The sequence below is a fragment of the Betta splendens genome, chromosome 8, assembly GCF_900634795.4.
Source record: "Betta splendens chromosome 8, fBetSpl5.4, whole genome shotgun sequence".
NCBI classification, from domain to species: Eukaryota; Metazoa; Chordata; class Actinopteri; order Anabantiformes; family Osphronemidae; genus Betta; species Betta splendens.
Window position 1 is genome coordinate 3,630,471 of NC_040888.2, and position 27,755 is coordinate 3,658,225.

Sequence of the window (27,755 nt, forward strand, 5' to 3'; positions counted from 1 at the left end):
TCTCTCTCCCTCTCTCTCTCGTGTAAAAGCCTCAAACTCACACGTTACATACGGCGAACTCATGGACAAACACAGCACTACTGGCAGTAACGTGTGCCTCCGGTTTCTCCACTTGAAGCCCTTTAGTGGCTCATCGCTGGGGACGTGTGGCGCTGCCATCTGCTCTGCGGTCCCCCCACCAGCATCCCACCTCCGCACCGAGGAGCCGGACCCGGTCTCTATCTGGAGGCCAGAAGCACCTTTTCCTCCAATCGCCTTCAGCACTTAGAGACAAAGAGAACCAGCAAATCCAAGGCTACAGGACCAACAGACCTCTGCATGGTCCACGTAATATAGAAATGGAGCCTCATCTCCACAGAGCGGTGGAAGAGTTCATCGGGACGCTGCAGGTGTTCGTTTTGAGAGCGCAGATTGCAAACATTAATCACAACATAAAAAGTGACACATCTGCCATCTTGAAGATGCATATTTACAATATGTTCTTGGTTTGAAGGAGCAGCACCGGCCTGATGATGACGCTGGTTCACTGTAACTCCTGGGAAGTCCTGGAAGCTTGTAAGAGTCCGTGTGGCTCCTAATCTGCTCTGAAAACTGATTAATGTAGCCTGTGCCTGCAGTAAATGGAGCCTGGGATGATAATGCTGTTCATAATACTGACGATCGGGCTATTCTGTTTAATTCGAGATTTTTATTAATGCATTAATTAGATGATTAAGAGGAAGAATACGCATCACGTCAGCTGCATATATCAGCTAAGGTTTCCTCTCTCTCTCTCTCTCTCTCTCTCTCTCTCGCTCTCTCTCTCTCTCTCTCTCTCTCTCTCTCTCTCGCTCTCTCTCTCTCTCTCTCTCTGAGCCAACAGAAGGGAACGAGAACGACGGAGATCAGAGAAGGGAGACGAGGATGAAGAGGATCTGTTTTCGAAGGGAACCATAAGCCCTCATCTCTCTCATCTCTTCATCCATATTTTAACAGGGGTCTAATGGGCCGACATGATCCCTTGTTACACAGAAGGACCGAGGGAGACGACAGGGCTCAGCTGCAGCAGATCTGGCAACGCGCGGCCCCAACTTTCAGAATTCCTCCCCACTTCCTGTCCCTCCTTTGTTTCCTGGCAGTCGATGGGCGCCCGAGCTTCACAGGTGTCTCGTGAAAGGAGAACAAACAGGCCGCGAGCGGCTCGGCGGATGAATGAGGCGGCGCCGAGCGGGAGCGAGCGTGAAAGTGAGCCAGACGCAGGGCGGGAGACGCGGGGAACAAAAAGGATTAATAATAGGCCGCCGTCCAGCCATTTGAGGTGGTAATTATCCAGCAGCAAGGTGAAGGTCTCGCTCTGTCCTCCTTCCTCGGATTCTGTGTTTTAAATCATTCATAGTTTACTTTGCCTCAAGTCCGTTCTGTGCGAGCAGATCGATTTGGGTCTAGAAGGCGAGTTCACATGGATTCTGACTCAACACTGGTCCTCATGCTAATAAGCAATAAATTAACCATCAGCTGACACACACACACACACACACACACACACACACACACACACGCACACACACACACACACACACACGCACGCACGCACGCACGCACACACACCCACACACACACACACACACACACACACACACACACACACACACACACACACACACACACTCGGGGCTCAGTTGGTCCCTGAACACCAGAGTAATCAGTTCCACCGAGCGCTGGGTCACAGAGGGAGACTGACAGCTGACAGAACCGACGGAACCGAGCCCCGCCCGGACGCACGCCTGTGGAAACACCAAGTGACTTTCACTGCTGCCGTGCAGAACCGCGCTGCTGTCGCACGCGCTCCTAGCGCTGGGCTTCACTGAACCCGACACTAAACCCACGTTCTGCGCTGCACGTAGAGGCAGTGTGGTGACGTTTGTGTTCTCAGTCTGAAACCAGGAGGTTTTTTAGAATTAATATTCTTGAGAAAGACATGAGCAAACAGGTTCATCTGTTCTGCTTTTTGCACCATTTTATCAAAACAAATCATTGCCTCCAACTCTGCAGCCCTGAAACTGACTCAGAACAACATTTACTGTAGGTGCTAAATGTTAATACTTCTCGGCAGTGGTTCACTTTGAAAAACCTGAATTGCAAAACACTTATTTGCAAGTGTAAGTTGTTGGGAACCTCTACACACTCCCTCCGACTACAAACTTCTCCACTCGCTCAGTCCTTCCTTTCTGTCCGTATCAGACTACTAGAATATTAACTCCCATGTGCTGCAAAACCGAAATGAAGCAGACGAGAGGATTCAATAATGCAGCGCCCTGGTCTGCGTCGCCACTGAACCTTCAGGTGGAGCCTCCTAAAAAATAGGACAGTCAAAGTAAGAGAAGGCTTGATTATTAACAAGTGCAGGAAGTTTGAGAATGACTTTGCCTGTACTCGGTGTGAGTGAGTGCAACATGGAGCCACACATGCATCAAATTACTGCACAGCACTCACCTGTCTTCAGCAGACACACACACACACACACACACACACACACACACACACACACACACACACACACACACACACACACACACACACACACACACACACACACACTTGGACGCCTGTAATTCGTCTGCTCTTCTACTTATTCACGCCTGATTGGGCAGTGAAGGACTGAGGAGGTATCTGCTGCTAGCACCAGCTAGAGGCCGGGAGAGCTGCTCGGCACAATAACAGCATCGCATTACACCACATCTTATATTTAGAGATCTGGATCTGGTAACATTCGTCCCTGTGGAGCCACATGATAAAGTTTCTGACTGAAACAAGACAAAAACAAGTCGAACTGTTGTTTCATTTGAATTATTCACGGGCCACATTCTTATTTATGTTGTGTTTTATTACCCAATCACAAGAGTCAACCGGTCGCTTATTCATTTTAATGCGTCCTATAATCATCCGGCTCGTGAAGGGCACAGTGTGACCACCGCTGCCAAGCCTGTCACGGAGAGGACAGGACATTAACCAGTCTACTGTGCCCAACAAGCCCCACGCTGTGGTGCAGCAGCCATTAAGAGGCGGTGGAGGCAGGATCCGCCGTGTCCTTGGCTTTTACAGCAGATGCTCTTAGTCTCTGAGGGGATTGAACCCACAACCCGAGCATTGGGAGTCGAAGACAAGATTTTAGTAAGTAGTCAAACGATGACGAGCGAGTGAGAGAGACTTCTGATACATTATAAGGAAGCAGATTCAGCACACTGGCTCCTAATTACAGAGCCACAGCTTTATTTAAATGCTCTAATCTTTTGGACTAAGACAGACTTAACTTGGTGCTGCTGACCCTTTCACAGTATTAACGTGCAGTTTGTAGGTGAATGAGGAAAAGAAATCACATTAGTCCGAGGTGTAAAGGCACAAAAAGCGCATTGCTATTAATCAAAAAACTGTGGCATCAGCTGCACGACTGGAACATCTAGAGGTCGTCTGGCTCAGGCTGTAATTGGATCAGAGCCAGGTGTAAATGCACAGAGGCTGCATTCATAAAGGAGGACCGGCCAAAGGTCAAAGTCCCAGTGTTCATCAACACGCCACAGACTTGTGTCTGAGACGGTCTGTGATCCATCAGATTGGAATCCAGGACGGAACCCAGAAACGCAAGGACAATGTTCCTCAGTCGTCATCTGGACTGGTGATGAGTTACAGTAGATGCAAACGCAGAATGAAATGTGACGAGGCGCGTGAGTGAGTGAAACCAATGCACGGCGGTAGCAGGGTTTAAACAGCGCAGCGCTCTCTGCTCCAGCTCACACTCGTTTGACTGGGAAAAGGGCCAAAAGGACACGCCCCCCCCCCCCTCGCTCCCCCCTCCTCCCCCACCCCTGCCAAGAGGCTAAATTGTACAGAATTGTGCTGTCAACTTTCATTTGCGAGAGGAGTGGGAACGAGTTGAAGACGGCAAGTCGCTCGGTGAGTTCTGTTGAATGGCGGCGTTTTCATGTGTGTGCTGTCGGACGACGTGTTTCCACCCTACGTGTTCGCGGTTGAAAGACAACGCGGACGCGGAGCCTGACCTCCAGCGGAGCCTGACCTCCAGCGGAGCCTGACCTCCAGCTGCCGGTGGAGCGGCAGCGAACGCAGGGACGAGAGGTTCCAGGTTACGAGTAAGTGGAGGTCAAGGGTCAACGCACGAAAGCACTCTGTGGTGAGAAAAGCTCTTTCTGCACAATGAAGCCAGTTAATGAGCCTGGCTCCTATTGGCTCCAATGCTTCTGACCGGCTTCAATGGCACTGGTTACTGCGTGTTAAAGTGGACAACGACTCAAGTTTAGTCTTAGTTTAAACTGATGATAAAACCTGGGAGTTATTTCTAACACCGGTGTAAAGTTTCCCATTTTCATCTGTTTCATTCTTCCTTCAATTTGCGTTGCTGCATCTTCTCATTCTGCTCATTTAGTCGAGTTGTTCCTCCATCGTCTCACCTGTTCCTTCCTCCTCAGAACCGATCTCACTAGAACGCGTTGGAGTCTAGTAGTGAGTCAGGCGCTGACGCAGCTACATGACAGGGTTTCAGCAGAAACTCACCAACTCAGCTACTTGGCCGCAAACATCAAAAGCTGCACAGTGTGTGTGTGTGTGTGTGTGTGTGTGTGTGTGTGTGTGTGTGTGTGTGTGTGTGTGTGTGTGTGTGTGTGTTAAAGCTGGTCTTTAATGACCTAAGCTCCGAGGCTCATTTGAGCTGCACATTCCAGCAGTCAACTCACATCCAAACATCTGGGTGGTCACACACACACACACACACACACACACACACACACACACACACGGAGCTGAGCTTTTATCATTGGCCAAAGGAAGGGGTTTAGCATCCGCCCCGGCAGATGCCGCCCACACACACACACACACACACACACACACACACACACACACACACACACACACACACACACACACACACACACACACACAGCAGCCGTAGAAAAACACTGGAGGAGGATTTAGGCTGGGTATGATCCATATGTGTGTAACGTATATCTGACAGCTGGGATTATGTGTATATATGAGACTGGGAAGAGTGAGAGCGGGTTGTGAGCGTTTGTGTGCGTGCTAGACAGTGACAAAGCGAGGCCATTTCCCAGGGCCCCTAGTGGCCATTAACTCTTTCCTGACACTTCCTATATCCCAAGCTCAACTCTCTTATAGTTTTCCCTCCTCGTTCTCTCCCCCCTCCTTGTCTTTTCATTCGGTCCCAGTTTCGCTCCCATCTCAGAATGGATGGAGCTCTGAGGGAATGAGCTGAGACCAAGGGTCGCTACGCGCGAGTCAGGGGCTGTTTATGGGATGATGTGTTACAGAAATCATCCTTGCGCCAGGTCAGTGATGAAAATAGAGAAACAGCAGCGCTGCATCACACGTCACAGCCGACATCTGCGTTCCCACCAGTCGCGCATCACAGCGAGGCTCAGACACTTTGAGAGAGAGCGAGAGCTCGTCCTCGGCGCTTTTAAGATTCTGAGCAGTAATGAGGGTTCTACTGGGAGAGCGAATTCCCCGGTAATAAACACGCATAAACAGCGAATGAGGATGAGGGAGCAAATTGCCTCGGCGCGTCGGGGTGCGACGGCGTGACTGGACTGACCGAAGCCCGTCCGCGGCGCGCGGCCCGGTCGGCCCGTGACGTCACCCCCGCTGGAACGGCCCCCCCTCCCCCCACTCGCTCGGTCTCGCTGCCTTTCACCGCCCGAGAGGTCTGAAGCCGCGGCCGGCGGAGCAATTAAAGACTCCGCGTTCCTCCTCGCTGTCAGGCGGCGGCGGCGGGAGCGCGCACGTGCACGCGCCCCCCTCACAGACAGGCAGCGGGCGGGAGTTCACCCTTTCTCCGCGCTAACTATCTCCCCTTCCCCGTCTCCTTCTCGCGCTCTGCCTTTTCAAGAAAAGTGCTAACCAGCACTCTTTCGCTTCTCGCCGGCCTCTGCGAGGGCGATCATCCCTCACTCGTCCCCGTCGCGTCTCCTCGTCTTTTATCTGTCGTTCAGAGGGAACTTACAGGCTCGTCCTTCACTCCCGGTTCTGTGTCTCGCTCGCGCCCCGTCCTTCCCCGTGTGTCCGCGGTAATTACGCCGTCTCATCTACCGGCTCCATCTCCCTCTCTCCTCCTTTCGTCTCATTATTTCATCTTTTCCTGCTCACCGTGTAGTATTTTCCGTAGCCGTCAGTGTGTGACATACGAGTAAATCATCTGTGCCGCTCATTTCATATGTAATGACACTGGCTTTGAGTGTGTTTTTATATCACTAAATCACCTCCACTGTGTCTGTTTCCTCTCAGAACGAATAAACCATCAGAGAAGGGAAATTCACATTTATGACCTATTAGCTTTTTGACTCTCATGCTCATCTTACACTTTACTAATCATTAAGCCTTCTTGAAACGATGCCACGCTCTAATGTGCCAGCGCCTTGAAGGAATGAGTTCCTCCATCTGAGACTCGCTTTGATCTTTCGCAGGTACGTGACGCCGCCGGCTCTATTTATACAGCGCACACGCGCTGATTGGGAAGCGCGCGTCACCCGTTACGTAACCACCGCGGTCTTCAGTCGGGAGGGGTGACGTCATACCTGACAACTCAACCCAGACTGTCGAGTCAATTGACTAATAACACCTTCAACGAGTCGTCTGGAACTCGTCGGAGCTTCGTTATGGTCGCGACAGAAAGCGCGTGTCTCATGCAGGCGACGCACAAAGACACTGGGAGGACATGTGGTCCCCTTGATATTGTAATGAGTCTTCTTGGTCTGCTAATGCGCTCATAAGTATTCATTACCAAAGGGCAGACCTCAAAGCCTGCACAGCAACAGTTCATGCAGAAACATACGGCCGATCAATCAAACAAAAGCAGAACATCCATAAACATCCCTGTGTGACTCACTGCACTCGCACTTCGTCCACAGCCACAGGACTGGATGGGACGTCACAAACGCTGCTCGTCCTCCTTTATCAAACATTACGCTGCTTGACACAATTCATTCCTGTGTAAAGTTTCGTAATTGCCGGGAGTTTATCATTCTGTCATAAAGTGCAGTCTTTAGAACTGCCGCGGAGCTTGAAGACGTTTAATGACAAACCTTTAATGTCTTGTTTAACGATAAAACCTCTTTTAAAATATATGTACATGTAGCCGACGCCGGACGTGTTTAAGCATGCATCTAATTTGCAAAACGCTTTTGCATTAGTCACGGTCAAAACACAGGAGAATTTATTCTTGAAAAACTCTAAACAAGGCATTAATATTCTCCAGCAAAGCAAGGACAGGATGCGGCCTGTCACATGTGATTTATTAGCGGTTCTGTCTGCTGGCAGTTTGGTTTTTAGTGTAAAAAGACAAGAATATTTGGAGTAGAATAATTATTGCTTTTCTTATCTGTGGCTGTCTTTACTGCTGCATTGGCTCAGAATTCATATTCAGGCTAATAACGTGAGCTTGTGTTACTCTTCTCCAGGTCCTGTGTTTTGGGCCTGATGCCTCCTGCTCGGAAGAAGCCAATGAAGCGAAATTCATGTCAGAGTGCTTATTACATATTTTATTGTAGGACATGAACTATCTTTAACTCAGAGTTAAGTAGGAGTCAGTGACTAATTTATATCCTCGGTAGTGAAGCATTGTCTCGACCAGAAAACCTCCCCTTGTTTTGTGAATATTTCTGGAAACGAAATGTTTCCAGCATCAAGTCAAGATGTGAATTCTGGACCGAGCACCTGCAGCCGCCTGCTCATGCAGCAACTGACCATCGCCTCATTACTGTGCTCACTGTAGCCTCCTCCCCTAACAGCCTCATTTTGAAGGGAAAGTATATTTAAAAATTTCAGATCTGTTTAGAAGAGTTTTAGGGAGATTGGAAGCGAAGAGCAGACTCGCTGCACTGCAGAATGACTCATACAATTTATATAGCACTTTGTGGATAATAGATGAGAAATAGCAAACTACAAAGCACTCACTTGGATAAAATGTACCCTGCAGTTAGTAGCGACGGAGCCATTAAATGACTTCTTAAATTCTCTCAAGAGTCTCGGTTTGTGTAAAGCAATATATCTGAGTTGAGCCGACATGAAAAGGACGCCACGAGTCCATAATAAATTATAAGGAGGCAGCATGGACGTGATGATGGCAGGTGGAAACAGGACAGGAAGTGTCTGTGCATGAGCCCATCACACGTTTCATCCCGAAGCAGCCTGGTCGCCCCACGAGTCGGCACTGCTGTCTGCAGCTGCGACGCACGGCTGATAGCGTAGCAGCGGGCTGATAATGTCAGCGGCCATCAGATGGTGACCCGCTTCAAACAATACGGCACCGAACGAACCCATAAGACAGTTATGGCTCCAATTCAACGGCAGCATCCACGTAATCCATAATCCTGGAGGAGCGGAGGGCAACGACACACACACACACACACACACACACACACACACACACACACACACACACACACACACACACACACACACACACACACACACCACACACACACACACACACACACACACACACACCATCATCCGATGCTATGTTGCACGGTTTAGGCTAATGTAGATAGCAACATGTTAGCGACAGCAACAAACAGTGTGTAACAACACTCTCATTGGTTACGGTTCCACCTCATCCTTTGACATTTATGACATGTGTCTGAAGACGTCAAGCTGATTTTGTATTAGCCGAGAGTAACGCATGTGAAGGAGGTCACACAGACAGCGTGTGCGCTGGGGCTCGACACTACAGAAGAGTCACTTTTAGCTCCTCGTCTCGTCCACGCCCCCCCCCCCTCAGATACTACAGGCGTTAATGGAGTTCAGACTAGACCAGAGGGAGAAGAGGGCGAAGAAGAGGGAGGAAAGATGAAGTGGGAACGACTGATGAGCGAGTGGGGATCATTAGAATCGCGACTGGTATTAACTTTGGAAGCGTGAGCATTAGTATCACATTAGGTGTTTATTTATCCAAACCAGAGTTGGTCTCATTAATGTTGCACCTCTTTTAGAGGAGACACTTCCCTCAGGGCAGAGGGTCACTAGATTATAATAAGCACAGCTGATGGTGACGCATGATGGAGGATAAGATGAAGTGAAGGACGACTAATCGCAATGAAGGGAATGAATGAATTAGCAAATCCTGTTTTGTAAAAAAGACAAATGACACGAGCGCAAGGTAAAAGACAGACACGATGAATTAAAGTCAGACTTTTGATGTTCTTTAACAGAACATTTGTCAAAACAGGGGGAAAATGCTCAGTGCAGCTACGGATGCACGCACACATCCATCAAGACGCACACCTCGCAGCAAATGTCATCACAAAACAAAGGACATAAATCTCTGACGTGGGCCTGGAGCTACTTTCCCAACTAGAGCCGCAGACGCGCGCTGCACAAAAGTTTGGCGAAGGAAGAGTCGAAAGGAAACTGCAGCAGGAGAGGGCGAGGTGGTAATGTGTCCCAGGTGAGAGCTCTATCCTCAGCAGTAGTTAAGAGCGGGCCACGGCAACGCCTCAGCCATCCGTCACCATGGAGATAACAAGCTGTCGGTGCCGCGAAAGGATCATGGGCCACAGAGGCCGGTCACTGGGCTCCAACACCTCAGGAGCCAATCAGAGCAGCAGGAGCGAGGGCGAGATAACGTGCGGAGAGGGAGATTTACCTGTTTACTGGTACTGAACGCAGTCGAGTGCGGGTGACCTCACCTCTGATCCGTGGAATAAAGCGCTGACGAGCGCTCACCTTGCCACCGTGATTAAGACACAATGCGCCAGTCTGCATGAACATGATCTGCTTCACTCTCGCATGATCTGCGAGAACCTCAAAGAACCTCAGACCAGTGGAGATCCCTGCAATTACAATAAAGGACCAAAGCAGACGCAGACGGGGCTGGAAGGGATCCGATAGATGAAAAGGAAATCACATATGAAGGGAGTGTGTTACTGGTGGGAATGAGGTGGGAAACAATGGGAGAGCAGCTTCAGCATCGCTCTGCGCCGCGCGTCTATACTGTACAGTCTGTGCAGAGCAAGAACAATGGAGAGACGGGGAAGATGTGTGTGGGGTGCAGCGTGGAGAGGTGCTTCAGGTGCTGTGCTGCAGGCAAGCGTGGGAGAGCACCAGTGTGTGTGTGTGTGTGTGTGTGTGTGTGTGTGTGTGTGTGTGTGTGTGTGTGTGTGCGTGTGTGTGTGTCACCGCTAGAGTATTGATCTGAGCAGAGACGCTTAAACAACCGGCCTAACGTCACCCGACGCTGGGTTCACGTGTGCCGATGGAGGAATGAAGCGCGTCTCATCGTCGTTATGATGAGCCCAGTGTTGCACCGCACACGATAGAAGCTCAGGCGCTGTGAAATAAGACTGAGCTGCGTGCTTGTGGACTGTGGCTCGGGGCCAGATGAGAGTAACAGCGCTCGGCCATTAGAACCCGGTGCAACATCCATCACAAACCTTTTTTCTCTCCAACGTCAGAGACTCTGAGTCTGAAAGGCAAACAGAAAAGCCTGTGTCCAGCTTTGTCCAGACACACTCTCCAACCCTCTCTTGTGTCTTCATTGTGCAGCTGCGCCTCACAGGGACGACTATCACACACGTGATAACATGATATAATATAACGACACAGAACGCAGCTCTGCCCCCTCAACACAACAAAACCAGCAAAAACGTCTGACAGTGGCAGAGTTTAGAGCCTTTCACTCCACACACACACACACACACACACACACACACACACACACACACACACACACACACACACACACACACACACACACACACACACACACACACACACTCCATTGTTGAACCACTGCTGATGACTGCAGCTGCAGTTGTATAAGGATGTCAGACACTTACTTTAAGAAGACGTCTGTCGTACTGCGGCGGCAAAACACACAGGATAAAGAGGAGGGGGCGGGCGGGAGGAGGTGGGTGGAGGCAAGATGGATGGAAATGACTCAAAGCAACACAGAACAGTGACAGACAATACAAACAGGTTGATGGATAAGCAGAAAGCGTGATCTAAAAAAGGAAGGCCTGTGTTCAGACGGTGGGAGGAGCGGGTGCAGGAGGAGGTGGAGGCACGAGGGCGTAACTGGAGTCGACGGAGGCCTGATGGGGGACAAGGTGCAACCCAGTTCCACCAGTAAGCGAAAGGATATGGGCTGGAGACCATGCGGATGCACCAGTTGCGAGGACAGGTGGTCTGCTTCAGGCAGAAGAAGACCACGGGCGCCAGGTCCGGGAAGGGCACCACCAGCGCGCTGAGGTCGCTGCCCACGCTGACGTCGTCGCCCGGACCCACTTCCTCGATGATGTCATCAGCCTGCGCCGAGCCGTACTCCTCGCTCTGCCCTGGCACCGCCGAGGAGGCGCTCCCCAGCGGCACAGGACGCTCCTCGCTCGTCATGGCAACCGAGGCGAGATCTGGAAGGGAACAGGGGTTGACGCGGGGATTAGAGGAATGAAGTGATTACCGCACGAGACTTTACAGAACAGAGAAGCGTCCGTGTTGATTTCATTAACACGCTGCGTTTGCTCTGCAGCACAAATATTAATTGAGCGGTTCTACTCAGGTCTGGTTGGACAAACAGCTTTGGGCTGCGCAGTCGCTCACAGACCTCTCAATCATCCCCGTGTCACAACATCACGTCACGGCTGGCGGATTTTTAATGCTCCTTGTTTTCTCCCCTCGGAGCCCATTAGTCTCCTCGCCCTCGCGCCGTAAACTCACTCGTCTGCATGACGGAACGCGGCGCGCGCCGACAACAGTCGCTCCGACGCGCCCCGGAGCCGCGCGGCAACCTGGAGCAAGCCGGCGCCGGCCGGCGGCGCCTTCGTTTAGGATTCATTTGGCCCCGTCACAGCGTGGAGCGAGAGGAAATGACTTCACGGCTCCCACCAGTAAAATGATGAACTGACTCACGCTTGTCTATGAATACAGCTCACGTCAGTGCATAAACATTTATATTGAGTGTGGCTACATGTTGATTTTCTCAAAACAAATAGTAGCGAGTTTCTGAGCTGGAAAGAAAAGTACCTGTCATCATTACAGTCACTCAGCAAAGCGCTAATGAAGTAACAACATACTGGACATAGGTTTATTTGAAAGAAAAGCCTTCATTGCATCTGTTACAATAAAATTTGTCTTGAGCCCTGGTGGGTTTGAACCAGTGACCTTTTGCATTTCCCACTGAGCTACCAGGCCAGCACCTCATAGCCCTGCTCTTCCTGGAGCTAAGTACAGTAGCAGTAGCAGCCTAGCGGTGTTAACGCTGACTCATTGTGCTTGTAGGTTGTATTTAGTGGTAGGCATCCCTCCCAGCTCCAGCGCTAATCCTCTGGCAGCGTGTTCAACCAGGTGGAGGGATCAGGCACATTAAAAAGGGCAAAGTCCCCCTCTACACACACATTTGTCAAGTCCCGCTCCTCCCCGGCTCGCGCTCGTCTCTTCGCTTCCCCGTTATTACCCCGGCGCCCGAATGGACGCCGTCATTCAAAGCGGGCTGCCGTTTTGGGTCTTTCCATAAGTGGCCTGTTAAATTAGCTTCTCCATGGCAACAGCAGCTTCCTGTGGCGCCAGGAAGTTTATTCTTACTCTGCTGTGTTTTATTTCCCATGACGAAGCTTCTCCGAGGGGCCCCGCGGCTATTACCGGCGACTACAATTAGGCAGGAGGCAGCTTTGCAGAGTCGGCTGGAGGAGGTGTAGCCCGAGTGGAGCCGCCGTGAGTCTGCATGTTAATGTTACGTAACACAACTCCTCGCGTCGTCTCGCTGCTGCTCCTCCCCCTCAGACGCTCCTCACCCCACACGCCTGCAACATCTGAGCGCGTGACGCTCGGGAAGGGAGGGATGTGGAGCCAACGAGCGCGGCAGCGGCTCCGCGTGAGCGCAGACACATTCACACTCTCGCACATTAACACCCTTAATTGGGGGAGCGGATATACAGTCACCCATTTAGCCGCACCGTGAGCCGGAGGCTGTGATGAGCCGCGGAAGAACTCGCCTTCCCCCTCCCACACACACTCACTGCGACAGTCTGAGACAGACACACAACGGAGGCTGGATGGAAAAACAACTGCCGAAACACACTGTTGATCCATAAGGGGCTCGGGAAACACATCCTTCATTTCAAAATGTCAATTTGAATAGAGCGAAATCTCTGTTTCCAGTCCTCACTGGGTGTTTACGCGGAGATCAAAAATCTGATGTATAATACCCGAGGGACGTGAGTAATGACTAAAATTCTGAGTGAGTCACTGAATGAGGCTCCGGCATAAAACATCGCAGGCTTAAAATATAAGAAACACTGACTTTCTGTTTCCTGTATATATTCAGGATTACAGATCACGCTTGCATTGTGTAGGTTCAAACAGGGATGTTCCTTAAAGTGAAAATCAGCTGGAGCATGTTCAAGCTACAGCACAAATGACAGAGCATCATAAATAATATCACAATAAACCCATTTTCTATTCATTATTATGCTTAAATTCTTGGATTATTTGAATATCACTGCATTCTAAGTACAGTGGTGCTTTCCTATTATTGTTGCAGTATGAATGCAATAACATTTGCATTTAACAAGGTATCAAAAAAAAAGCCTGACGCCACTTTCTAGCGTCCCATAATTAGAGTCAGCTGTGCATCTTTGGACCGCAGCCCAAATCTACAGCGAGGAAAAGCAGGACGTCTGGAAGCGGAGGCAAACGGAACCTGACATGCTGTAGCACATTGTCTGTTTCTGCAGGGAAAGGTATCAAAAAGCGGCTTCCTGCGAGGCTACATTATGAGTTTCTGAAGTTATAAAGAACGCGTTTGTCTCCTTTTCATTTCGCTGCTTCTGGGTTTTGCGCGTGCGGCGCGCGAGGCTCGTGGTTCCGTCTGTCAGGTGATTTGGGAGCTCGTCGGGCCCGCAGCCCACGCAGGCAGCCGGGGATCTGCCTGTCAGCGCAACTTAGCGCAACAGCCGCTCCCGACGTCTCCTAAACTCGCTCTGTCGCTGTGGCAAAACACGGCGACGGGCACGCGCGGACACGGAACGGGCTGAGAAGAAAAAGTGAGCAGGAACACGGAGCAAACGAGGAGATTGAGGGGCAGATCCCTAATGAGCCGAGGTGTGTGTGTGTGTTTTTGTGTGTGTGTGTGTGTGTGTGTGTGTAACATACAGTAATGCACCACTGGACCGTCCCGACACAGTGTGGCTAATGCTATTAGACTCACTTCAGGGAACGGGTCCCTAGAGAACACAACTTGGGCTACACACACACACACACACACACACACACACACACACACACACACACACACACACACACACACACACACACACACACACACACACACACACACACACACACACACACACACACACACACATTCAGTGACCCTGGAGAAGCCAGCTTTTTGCTGAGTGATCAGAACAACACATTACTGTGTTACTGAGACTATCAATACGCTCCGTGTGAGAATAATCCATTTCTGAAGCAGCCTCTGAATAAGACGCTTGGCTTCATGACAGCTCTCACATAAAGAACATCATTCCAGCCCTGCAACCTGACCTTGCCGAGTAAACCTTGACTGGTTTGGGGCTGTTGTAATTAAAGAGAGTCAGCTCAGACTGTGGAGCATGACGACCGCCGTACAGACAGAATAATCACCCCCTTGTTGTTACAGCGACGTCAGCGGCTCCACGTCGTTGTGAAGTCGGAGCTGGTGCTTTATTTAGGAAAAACCTTTTTTCAGCGCTGTGACTCAGGAACGCGGGGAACGCGGCACCTGCACGCCGATGCTCCTCCTCATGAAGTGAACCCGCTGCATCAGCACTATGAGTGACGGGCTGTCACCATTTAAGCGCCTCGCAGTTTGTCAGGGTTTAGTTACATTCAGTGTGAAGTCATAATTTAATAGAAGAAACAAATAAAACCCAGCTTAAGTCATGATAAACGCTCTAATTGAGAAACGAGTGGAACACGGAGGCTAACGACCCGCTTCATGCTGCTGTTTGTAACAAGGTGAAACCAAAGGGCACCGGCGCTCAGCGCTGCAGCCTCCTGGAACCCGTCGCTTCATCCCACAAACGCCGCCTGCGCCGCCACAGCGGGGCCCGGCCCGGCCCGTTAGCCGCCAAACCGGCGCCCCAGGTCCAACCTGGTCCATTAAGTTCCGTCCCCCCGATCGGGACTGAAATATTCACTGCTGCAGTAAAATGGGTTGTTAACCCGCTGCCTCAGCCGGAGGTCTTTCAATTGCTACGTGACATGTGAGTGTCAGAGACGTCTCCGGCTCCCAGTGACATTATCCTGAGTCGGCAGGATTTCCACATCGGGCCCGGCATTTGTTATGGATCACAAGCCTGCAGAGTGGGCAGCCTAACAGCCTCACGCCCGGTAAAACGCCAATTCTGGAATAAAACAGGCATTTTGACAGTTAATCCATTCATTACTTATGTTTCCCCAGCGAAGAAAAGTTTAATATTTAAACAGCAGCATCTTCATATTTTTACATTGTCTCAGGCGTTAAGGTTTAAGGGAAGTGACTGTTGTCGTCTGCGGAGCGATTTTGATGGAGGAGTGAATGAAAGATTCCTTTGATTCCACTTTAATCTTTTATCTTCCCTTTGGTAGTTAAAATTTCTTCAGAAATTTCTTCATCTGTCTCGACTTCCCCACTCCTCCACTTTTTCTCTTTGCACTTCCTCATCGTCGCCGCCTCTTCATCACGTCCAGTAATGCTCTCCCTCAATCAGCCCGACTCCGAGTCCGGTGTCAGGAATCATATTTAGAGAGCAGCAGCCGGTGGATTAGGCTGCAGCAGCGGACCTGTCAACCTAATCTGTTCCAACGGCATTAGCTCTGCTTGAGTCAATTCTCCGAGGAGGATCCCGAACGCATCGCCGTGTCTTAAAGCCAGCAGGGGGTCTTAGCGTTAGCAATAGGCTAGCAGTAGCCAGTCCTAGGCTTTTATCTGGTTCTGCTATTGTTAATGGAGCTTTATTTGCTTTAGTGGTTGTGTTCAAACGAATAAACATTGTCACATGTTTGTTTCTATGACTCATAGTAACTGTAAATGGACAGGAAGCAGAATTGTTACGAGTGAGTCACACTTCTATGAGAGCTGTTTGCCCATTTATTCTAATCTTAGGTGTTGATGTGTGTGTGTGTGTGTGTGTGTGTGTGTGTGTGTGTGTGTGTGTGTGTGTGTGTGTGTGTGTGTGTGTGTGTGTGTGTGTGTGTGTGTGTGTGTGCGGGGGGATGGGGTGTTTCTCTACTTTTGAAAAGTTTGCCACAGTAACACTGAGTGTTATTGAATGATTTATAGCAGGCTCCCCCGCCTCCCAACACAAATCCATATTGGCAGGAGAGGGGAGGTCCAATAATGCGGCCAATGATTTACTATTAAAGCTCTCGCTGTCATTCCTTCACCCTGATAAATGACGTGCGTTTCCCCCCGGGCGGCCGGCGTGTCGCGGCCAGAAGGAGCTCAGACTGATGGGCGAGCCAAGTAAAACTCAGCGGTCAATCTTGTGGGGCGACGTGTGCATGGGGGGGTGGGGGGTATGCAAACCAACCAGGCTCAGCGGAAGCGGAGGACACGCCGTTCCCGTCAGCAGCATGCAAGCTCTAAGTAACGGGCACCATTATTCTCGCAGGTGTCGCTTAAATGGCGAGAAGCACCGTTGCTGCCTGATTTAAAACACAAGAGAGCCCGTCTAATTGCATTTAAGTGCGCCTCCGATTGAGTTTTGGTGTGAAATCCAGAGCCTCCCCAGTTTTAAGGGGGAATATCATCACTGGGTTTCTGGTAATTACGCCGTCTTTGTAGTGGATGTGCAATTATGCTCATAATTGGCGAGACACTCGGCACATTGCGATCTAAAGGTATTTTCTCATCCGCACTTGGTGGCGTCTCAGTAGTCGCATCATGGGAGGGGAGATATCAACCGTCTCCCACATGATGTCATCTGGAGTAGTTTGGTAGTCGTTGACCACTGAGCTCCGTCTGGGAGCAGCTGCTAATTATTCGGCACAGTACCTCCAGGTTTCACTGCTTTACGATGAAAAGGGATGAAGTCAGCTCTGTTTAATGTGAGCTTTTCGAAGGAAAACAAGAAGGGGAGGAGAGGAACGAAGAAGCAGAGGAGCGGGGAAGCGATGGGGGAGGAGGGGTAATGACAGATCTCCTCTTCTCTGCTCCTCTGTGGGGCAACAGAGATGAGGTGAACATCTGTCAGCTCTCCTCATCTCTTCACCCACTGTCTCCTCAGTCTCTTCCTCTCCTTTTAGAAATCTCCTTCCCCGACGCTTTCAAGCCCTGACAGGAAACTGCCATGCGAAGTTTGAAAAGTCTGGCAGTGTGTGCGTGCGTGAGTGTGTGTGTATGTGTGTAACTTTGTGTAAGGAAAAAAGCTTGAGACAAAGGCGGCGGCTTGAAGAGAGACAGGGAGCACACGAAGCCTTGATATCGAGCCCGAGGAGCAAAGTGATGAATGGGAGCCGTGGAACGTGGAAGCAGGTCCGCGTGATAGCATTCAGCGCAGCTTACCGTTAGCTGCCGTTAGCGCTTGAACCGGAGCGCCAGCGATTTCAGGGGCTCAAAGGTGTTTAGACAATTGACAGCTTCCCTCAATACTTCAAGACAAATGAAGCAAATAAAAGGTCTGGAGCTGATATCAGGTATCGAGTTGGCATTTGGTTTGACTGGCGCTAACAATATGAAGTCCAAGGAAATCTCAATGCAAATGACTGTTAGGCTGAAGAAACAACATCATAACAAACAGCAACAGATTGGTTTTCAATATTCTTAAAAAGAGAATTTGTTTAGAGCTGCGTTGCTGTCAAAGTTTTTTACTTAGTGAAATCAAACTGCAAATAAGAGGTGCAACAGGAAAAGAAGAAGAAAAGATCCCACACAGGCAGGAACAGAAGGATGTGACAAGGTAATAACAAGAAGCAAAAGCAAGGATGTGGATGAAAGGGAGGAAAATGACAGGTCAGTGGCAGAACACGCCCGGGACGGAACTGTCCCTGGCGGAAGAAAGGCCGAGAACTCGGCTGACGAAGAGGAGGAAAATGAGAGAAGACGAGAAGACGGATGAAGGCAGCGGGAAGAGGGGGGAGACGAAGGCTGAGGGAGAGGAAGAAGACGAAGGCTGAGGGACAGGAGGAAGACGAAGGCTGAGGGAGAGGAGGAAGAGGAAGGCTAAGGGAGAAGAAGAAGACGAAGGCTGAGGGAGAGGAAGAAGACGAAGGCTGAGGGACAGGAGGAAGACGAAGGCTGAGGGAGAGGAGGAAGAGGAGGACGACGGCTGAGGGAGAGGAGGAAGAGGAAGGCTAAGGGAGAAGAAGAAGACGAAGGCTGAGGGAGAGGAGGAAGACGAAGGCTGAGGGAGAGGAGGAAGAGGAAGGCTAAGGGACAGGAGGAAGACGAAGGCTGAGGGAGAGGAGGAAGACGAAGGCTAAGGGAGAGGAGGAAGACAAAGACGAAGGCTGAGGGAGAGGAGGAAGATGAAGGCTGAGGGATAGGAGGAAGAGGAAGGTGAAGGCTGAGGGAGAGGAGGAAGATGAAGGCTGAGGGAGAGGAGAAAGATGAAAGCAGAGGGAGAGGAAGAAGACGAAGACGAAGGCTGAGGGAGAGGAGGAAGACGAAGGCTGAGGGAGAGGAGGAAGAGGAAGACGACGGCTGAGGGAGAGGAGAAAGAGGAAGGCTAAGGCAGAAGAAGAAGACGAAGGCTGAGGGAGAGGAGGAAGAGGAAGGTTGAGGGAGAGGAGGAAGACGAAGGCTGAGGGAGAGGAGGAAGATTAAAGCAGAGGGAGAGAAGGAAGACGAAGACAAAGACGAAGGCTAAGGGAGAGGAGGAAGAGGAAGGTTAAGGGGGAGTCGTAGCTACACAGGGGCGGGGTCCGAGTCCGGACAGGTCTGGGTTTGGCCACTTCTCTCCTCACGCCTCTCCTCAACTCGTCCAGCTCAGAGGAAGAGAAGAGCCAGTCCCATTCTTAATGGCCTTTATTTACATAGACACGCATGGTGAAAGAGGCGAGGAGGTTTGGTGAGAATGGAGAGAGAGAGAGAAAGGGAGAGAGAGAGGGAGAGAGCGAGAAAGGGAGAGAGAGAGAGAGAGAGAAAGAGAGAAAGAGAGAGAGGGGAGAGAGAGAGAGAGAGAGAGAGAGAGGGAGGGGCGACAGCTTGGAAAAAGACTGCAACTAAAATGAGAGTCCTGCTGGCGGTGAGCGAGAACGCGTCCTCCTCCTCTTCGCTGATGACACTCTGCTCTCAGACAAACACGGCTCCTCCACTTTTGTCCCGTCTCCGTCGTCTCCTTTTTATAGAAGTGGTTGATGCTGTTGACTCCTTCCTCCCTCCCTCCCTTTTTTTTGCCACACTGTAGCTACCTGGATGCCAAGAGCTATTATTCTCTTCCCTCGTTCTCTCCTCTTCCCTGTGCGTCCTCACCATCACTTCCTTCCCTCACGTTGTGCAGCGTCAGGCCTTTCGTCCCCTCGGTGGCGTGAAAGGAGCCCTGAACACGGCCCACGCGCGCTCTACACGAATGGAAGGCCGCTCGTGAAGACTGTGACCCCGCCCGCGCGCGGAGGACGCCGGAATGACGGGAGGGCGAGGAGAAGCGGAGAGAGCGGCCGCCGATCCATGAACGGCGGGGATCCGCGGCCGAGGAGGCGGTGGAAGCGGTGAAAATGAGACACGGGCGCGGGATCAAGTGGGGGAAAAGACGCGGCGGAGCGCGGAGAGAGCTGCATTAAAATGCAGTAACCTTCTCCTCGCTGCATTTCGAGTGGGAAACCTCGGCGCAGAGAGAGACGGGGGCTGAGCGTGAGATGACCGTGAGGTGTCAAGAAGTGACCCGCTCTCCAGAGGAACAAGAGGGAGAGAAAGGATCCTAGATTATAAACTAGACTATCACATTCCACCATGAGAAACAAGCCTGTTGTTGTTATACACTACACACTATATATTAATAATGCCTCTCAGTGATGCTTCCTTTCATTAGCTAGTGGCTGCTTTAACTCCAGATTCCTGCATTAACACAACTTTTCAAGGACGTGAAGCGAAAGCTCGTCTGCGGTCGTATCGATGGCTCAGTGGGAAAGTCAGGTTTTTCCCTGCTCCTGTTTAATATTTCAGCGCCGCGGCCTCCTGAGTCCGGGTTCTGCTAAAGGGCCGTGATGAGCAGCAAACACGGAATCTGTTTACCTGCACGAAGCCGCTAACAATAAAAAAACCGCTGCAGCTCAAGCAGGAGGAGCGAGAAACGAGGGAAGTTCCTCAAATCCCCCGCATAATTAGGAAGTGGAGGTTCCCGATTAATTGTCTCTGGGGAATTGAAGGGGAAACGCGCTCGTGGAGGAGACGTCGCTGGTTCTGCTCGGCTGCTCCCTAATTTGAGCCGGTGCCGCTCACTGCCGGGTCACGGTGGTTAATGTGGGCTGCAGGTGGGTGAAGTGCTGCCGCCCCGTCAGAACAAACCGGCCTGACATTTAAACATTATTATTCACAAACTCTGAATTATTTACATTTCTCTCCCTCTCGGCTTCAAACCGTTGCTTGGTTTTGTTTTGTCCCCGTCTTGGCTTTTAGTGCGTCCTGCGTCTCACCTCGCGTTACCCCTCATCCCTGCTCTGACTCCAGTTCTGTTGTTCCGTCTGGTGATTCTGAATAATTTCCACGACTTCATACGGACCAACGTTATCTCGCTTCGCTAATTAGCTAAAGCTCAATAAGCAGCTAAAAGGTGAATCACACTATATCCACCAGTTATTTTTTCACTTTTCAGCTTCTCTGGGCAGGTGAAGTGGACAGAACCAGAACCTGGATCAGACAGAACCAAAACCTGGAGCGGACAGAACCTGGAGCGGACAGAACCAGAACCTGGAGCGGACAGAACCTGGATCAGACAGAACCAGAACCTGGAGCGGACAGAACCTGGAGCAGACAGAACCAGAACCTGGAGCAGACAGAACCAGAACCTGGAGCGGACAGAACCTGGAGCAGACAGAACCAGAACCTGGAGCAGACAGAACCAGAACCTGGAGCAGACAGAACCAGAACCTGGAGCGGACAGAACCTGGAGCAGACAGAACCTGGAGGGCTCCACATACATTAAAGCCTCTCCTGGACTTGGAGCAGCATCACACACAGTTGTTAAGTTGTTAAAGTTGTTTCACAGCTTAAAAGAGCAGGAGAAGCTGTGCGTTGCTCACGCTGCTCGTGTGAGAGGTGTGTTTTCACCACGCTGTAGTTTCTCATCCGATACGATGCTAGAAGCTGAAGTGGATGAACTGAAGGGGCTTCAACAGCAGTACAAACCGAAGGTGAGAGCAGGTGGGTGATTATAAAGTATGAACTGGGGGGAGGAGCATTGGGGGGAGGAGAATGGGGGGGTGCAGCCATCAGCTGCGCACAGACCCACGGGTGAGGACGTGTGGACGTGTGCAACAGCACAAAAACGCACTGCACATTATTAACGGTGATGAAGCCTTTTAGTCAAATCAGACCAGACTTTAACTAAATGCTTATGATGAATGAGTCTCTGTTTTCCCTCTGGGGAGAAAATATGAATATTTACATTCAGACTTCCCCCAAACTGAATCACGCCTCCACATGCTAATATTTAAGCCCGGCCCAAACGCACGGGTCTAATCATGAATGCAGCGCCATTAGTGCGTATTGGGAGGCGTTCGTCATTCTCACGGCTCCGTCTTGCGCGCGCTGCAGATTCCTCCCAGCGCTTCTCTTACCACGTGTCACAGCCCACTTTCATCTATTCTTCCTCACTACTTATAATGCTGGAACTTCCAGCGCGCCACGCGCCCGGATGCGAGCGGCGCCGCTTCATGCTCAGGTGCTCATTTGGATGAATCATCCCCGCGCCGCTCGCTGCGCGCGCACGCACGCGCGCGTGCGTTACGTAAGCGCAGCGACAGAGCGGCTGCTGTGACTTTTCAAACGGGAGGAAGTCGAAGTGCGATTCGCGGAGTGTTTCTGCGGTGTTGATGAGCTGAACATTTTGGGCCCACACAATTATTCCAGCTCATCGCCGTCCAATTGACCGAACAATAGCGCTGAGCGGGAGACAGAGGAACACACTGTTATTAGCCATCGACGCTTAGTGCAAACGAACGATGTCCTATTAACAAACAGTTGAGATGTCACGTGATCATATTCATCATAGACAGGTCAGAGGCTGTAGTCAGTGTGTGTGTGTGTGTGTGTGTGTGTGTGTGTGTTTGTGGCGTATACTGTGTGTGTTGAGGCAAAGACATAAGTGGAACCACATCATTTTTTATGTATTTTTTTAAACCCCATCTTCGTACTCGTGCCATTTATCATTAACGCTCGACATGCGGTCGCACCCGTCGTGAGCTCTGCCTGTAACTAATGGACGGGCGGCTGCAGGCAAAGCGGACCTGAACCTGGCAGACAAAACTGTTGAGCGATGACCTCATGTAAATGTCACACTGAACGTATGCGCTGTGATTTTACATAATATTGAAATCACCCAGAGGAGCAGATTCACCATGCGGTCGCTGCTTCGGAGCTGATGCTGCTGAGGGGCTCACGTGAGGTCTGAGACCCTCAGAAGTCACATAATACGAACGCAACGAGACTGATGCTGTTCAACTGAATCAATTAGAATATTTTACCACAGATGTTGAAGGCAGGAAACAGTTTATAATACAATAAAACTCAGCTGACTTCCCCTCATGCGCCTCAAGGCCGTGCCTCATTCAAGGAGCCCTCACTTCAAAGTAACTGCGATCAACGTGCAGGAGAAGCGCACACAGGGTCATCACACGCGTACCGCGCGTCAAATAAAAGGCTCAGAATAAGACGGGCCGGTGTGACTGTGTCCAATCGTCCTCAGAACCGCGGCGGAACCTGCCTTTGAGCTTCCCCAAAGAGACACCCCCCCCGTGACGCAGCACACGGGGAATAAACACAACGCAGCGGAGGCCGCGTGTTGCGACGGTGCCCTGAACGCACCGCGTGTATTTAATGTAGCAGGACCTTAAGGTTCCATGTAATTGTGCCTTTAGTTATTCATGAGCGCCGTAGCTTTGCATTCGCATTGTGCATTCGACGGAGTCTGTCACCGCGACGCTACGCTTCTAATGTGGGATGGAAACGGTGGAGGACACACACACACACACACACACACACACACACACACACACACACACACACACACCTGCTGATCTTCAAAGCTCTGCCCTCGTTTCACCACCTCTCTGCTTTGAGCCCTTCTGCACCTACGTCTCCCCATCCGTCTCTCCTCCATCCGTCCCCGTCTCCTTTGTCTCACTGGACGCCGGCCGCTCTCAGTGGGAGCGCTCGGCGTCTTCCTGTCCAATGAGCGATGGCGTTCATAAGCGTTCTCGTTTCTCTCAGCTTCTGCTTCTCTCCGGTCTCTACAGCAGATTCCCTCCTGCAGCTCCTGTATCAAACCTTAAGCCTGTATCTGTCCCCGTTAAAGCGTTGCCTCCTCGTGGGGGGCATTGAAAGGCTGAACGTGGACCCTGAACCACCACCAGCAGCGCTGACTGGAGGAGATCATGACGTGAGCTGCGAGGATCAACACACGTGGCGTCAACTGGTAGGAGAACTGTTGACCTGAGCAAAACAGGAACCAGACGACGCTTTGCAGTTTGTCTGAGCTCCAACGAGAGGAGAAAACACAAACGAGGCCTCGCGCAGCCGTGACATAGATCTGGTTCCACACAACATCCACAGGTTCGACCTATAAATCGCTCCCTGCAGCAACAGAGCCCTTCAGGTTTGACTAATCGTGGCTCCTCTTCCTCGCCCTCGTTGTGTGTGGGTATTTTCACCCCCCTTCCTCCGTCGTCCTCTGAAATCTCTCCCCTCTGTGTTGCCGTCATTATTTCCTCCGTCCTCGTCGTCTCCGCGGTTTCTCTCTAACAAGCAGCGCAGACTAAAAGGCAGAAGCCATTCACAAAACATCCGGTTTCCCTGTGAAGCTATGGGGCTAAAAATACTGCCTCTCGTTACTGTGTGGATCAGACACACACACACACACACGCACGCACGCACGCACGCACCCACACACACACACACACACACACACAGACACACACACACACACACACACACACACACACACACACACACACACACACACACACACACACACACATTAACCGGCCCTGGTTTGGTTTGTGTGTGCGACTGTGTTTGTGTGTTTGTGCGTGTGTGACAGATGGTCTGTGGTCAAAGTCCTGGTGGAATAAACACTCCACAGATGCCGCCGCCAAGCAAGGTGTCAGCAGTGGTTTACGTTCTCGGTCTCATTTCCTCAAGACATCCCGCGTTATGTAATAATCCTCGTCCTCAGTGACCTCCAGGAGTCCCTGTTATTTCTGGCCTCGGTTCCGAACACACGCTGCAGCCGCGACGCCTGTAAAGCATGAAGGTCCTCATTGTTCTCTGCGGCTTCTGGTCGTGAGGCGAAGGCGTCTCCATCCTCCTGTTTCAGGAACCGTGGCTCAAACCCACTGGCGGAACCTTTGCTTAGCTGCATTCGTGAGCTCAGGGTTCTCCGCGGGTTCCGTGATTTTGCATTGTGTTGAATAAAGCGCTTTGACAAACAAACTGCAATGAATCACAGCTAGCGAGAGAAGCTGTAATGACACTGATTCAGTCAAACATTTTAGCACGTTTGTTTAGTGTTAACTGTTTGTTGAGGCTTTGTCTTCGTGAGCTCCACGAACTAGAGGCTCCGCTGGTTCCCAGTAGGAACCGGCAACGACTTCCAAATCCCTGCTTTCGTCTCTCCTCCGTCACGACGTAATAGAATTCCTCAGACGGAGACGGGGATCGAGCGGTAAATGAGGCGTGTGAGGGCGGCCGGCGCAGGAATTCATTATTAGAGCGGGACCGGCCCAGCTTGTGATCAACAAGCGTGGACCTGCAGCGCCTCGGCTCCGTGTCTGTGCATTTGTGTGTGTTTGTGTTTCCAATTAAATGTGCTGAAATTGAGAGAGTTGGCCTGTTGGAATCTAATTACTGGAATCCTTGGGGGGAGCGAGGACACGGCGCCTTCGGGCGTCAGCACATCTTCGCAGGCAGCGACTGGATGCAGGTGTGGAGCACATGACGTATATGTTTATGCATGAGGGCGGTATTTATATTTATTGAAGTATTCCTACATACAGGTGTATGACTAATTACCCGTGCATTGAATCCCATGCCCGTGTGCTCGTTTGTGGATTCCCTTTATGCTTTGGAGTGTTTTGTGCCGGGCGGCGCTCAAAGGAGCCGCGTCATCGCCGTCGCCCGTCACAATGGCTGCGAACGCGCGTCGCTGTGCTCCTTCAAACGCGCAGCCGGCATCAGAGGAGGAGATCAGACCGGTGAGGAGGAGCGGCGGCGGCTACGCTAACGGTGGACGCCTGCGGACCTGCTGCTAGCTGGGCCTCAGCTTCCTGCTTCGCTTTGGACCTGTTTGCTCCGCTGTGTGTGCAGGCTCAGCTCTCACTGCAGAATGACTTTGACCAATGGCAGGAACAGCTCAGTGATCGTATTCATTTCCGTCATGTCAATCTTAATACGAAGCCTGTTCTGTCTTTGGGTAAAATCCTGTAGAGCTAATTGTTGCTAATCGGTCGAGCACATCTTAAGTTCTCTGGGTCTCTGTCTCAGAATGTCCTGAGTCTCATTTTGTCTATGGCCTCAAAATGTCAGCACGCGCGCACACACACACACACACACACACACACACACACACACACACACACACACACACACACACACACACACACACACACACACTTCCCCTGTCCAAACTCAATTGATGTCTTCTCCAGCTGACGTTATCTGTCGCATCGCATGACCCCAGCAATTACTCATATTCCATAACTCCTGAGGATCCCGACCAATAAAGTGCAGCGTGTCTGTGGCAGTTAGGAAGATGGAGCAGGACTGAAGCAGGAGAGGGATGATGGTGTACTGATCAGCTGGCTGCTCATCACTTAAGGCTCTCACCTACTGACAGCCGGGATCCTCAGTCTTGACGACTTCAGATCAGACATGAACAAAGCCAGTGTTGCGCTTCCGCCGAGTCACGTGACTCAGAGCGCCTCGAGTCGCTCGCTCCGGCATTAATTGTACGTGTGTCTGACAGCTGTGGCAGCTGTAGATCGCGCACACGCCTCCCGCCGCACACGCAGGCCGCGATCAATCAAACCTATCAGCAAATAGACAGAGTGACGGCCGACAGCCTCACAGCCCTCGCTGCCGCACGCGTGCGTGCGCTTGCGCAGACGCTGGGCGCAACGTGCACGCGAGGCGCGACGACGGAGGTGCGAGAGGAAATGCCTTCACGTGGACAAGCCTTCGCTTCTGGCTGCTCGCCAAGAAGCGACGAGCCAAGGAGATGCGGCGGCTATGATTGGATTTATTCCACAATGATGGCGGTGATAATTACAGCGATGATGATGATGATGATGATGATGACGATGATGATGATGATGATGATGATGATGATGATGATGATGATGATGATGATGATGGCGGCAGTAATTCTGCTTACGCCGCCGCTGGAGGAGATGAAGAGGAGGCCGCCGGCGGTGGAGGCACCTGCTGTGGAAACAGCGACGACCTTGAAGGTGCGAGAGCGCTTAGGAAAAAGCAATATGTGGTTATCGTCCGCTCCAAAACACGACTGTCAATACGGCGCAGAGCGACGGCGAGATAAAAGACTTAGGTGCCATTAAAGCGAGAGGGAGGCGGGGGAAACAGTAAAAGAGCGTTTCCAGAAAAAGCAAGTTTGCTTTGTTCTCTGCGAACCCTCTGGCAGCGGTCCGCGTTAATCCGCCTAATTCACGGTGGACCGTGCACCCGGGGGCCGCGTACTGTACGTACAGTACAAACATCATCAATATGAATCACACGAAGCGCGTGAGCGGAAGGCGCGAGGAGCTGCTGGCGAGTGTGTATGGTTCAAGGGCACAAAGTCGCGGCCCTCCGTGGGGTCCGTAGGGTCAGAGCCCACGTGACGAAACTTAACCAGAGCAGAAGATGCCTGAAAATTAAACGTCCACGTGTGAGTGTGGAGGGAGTGTAACGGCGTGCAGGACACACGCGCCACAACAAATGACTGCATCTTAATGTGCTACAATTACTGCTGTCAGTCATTTTATAGGGAGCATTTGTGCTTAAGTCTCACTCATATACTTTTTAAATGCCATCACGAGCGTGATAATAACTAAATCTGCCAGCTTGATTATTATACTACAGTATTATGCGTCGCCACTGCTGAGTAAACTCTTAATCACGCAATCAACCAAGCGGAACATCACGAGACAATAACGCTAAGAAAATGTCAACGCGGCGCCGAAAGGTCAGCGTCTTGGTGGCGCGGGTGATGTTTGCTCACATCAGCCCGGATGTGCTTCAAATCAAAATGACTTAGTGACGGCAGAGCGGCCCCTCGTCGCGAGCGTCGGCGCCGACAGGTGACAAAACGGCGGCGCCGGGGGACGGCGCGCGTGTGCGTGCGAAATATGGAAACGATGTGCCGCGGAGAAGCAGACGGCGGAGCTGATCGTTGCTCCATTAATGCGCGGTGCAGGTGTGAGACTGGATGTTTCTGGGACAGCGGCGTGGGCCGAGACGCCGCCCGGGGGAGGGGGGGGTGGGGGGCAAGCACCTGTGGGAGGACGGCGAACAAACACTCCTTCCGGCTAAAAGCTTTTCAAACAGGCAGCTGATTGAATTTCGTTTAAAGGCCGTCGGCCGT

The 27,755-nt window shown here is 51.3% G+C and overlaps 1 protein-coding gene across 2 annotated transcripts in view; it reads right to left on the reverse strand.

Moving 5' to 3' along the window:
• Nucleotides 1-27,755, reverse strand: part of cacna1ia (calcium voltage-gated channel subunit alpha1 Ia) — a 90,553-nt gene that overhangs the window by 58,938 nt on the left and 3,860 nt on the right. For both annotated transcript variants that reach the window (XM_029158292.3, XM_029158290.3), the window contains exon 2: nt 11,144-11,408. In XM_029158292.3, coding sequence (XP_029014125.1) covers nt 11,144-11,391 — 248 coding nt within the window. In that variant the 5' untranslated portion in view covers nt 11,392-11,408. The remainder of the gene's footprint in view (nt 1-11,143; nt 11,409-27,755) is intronic.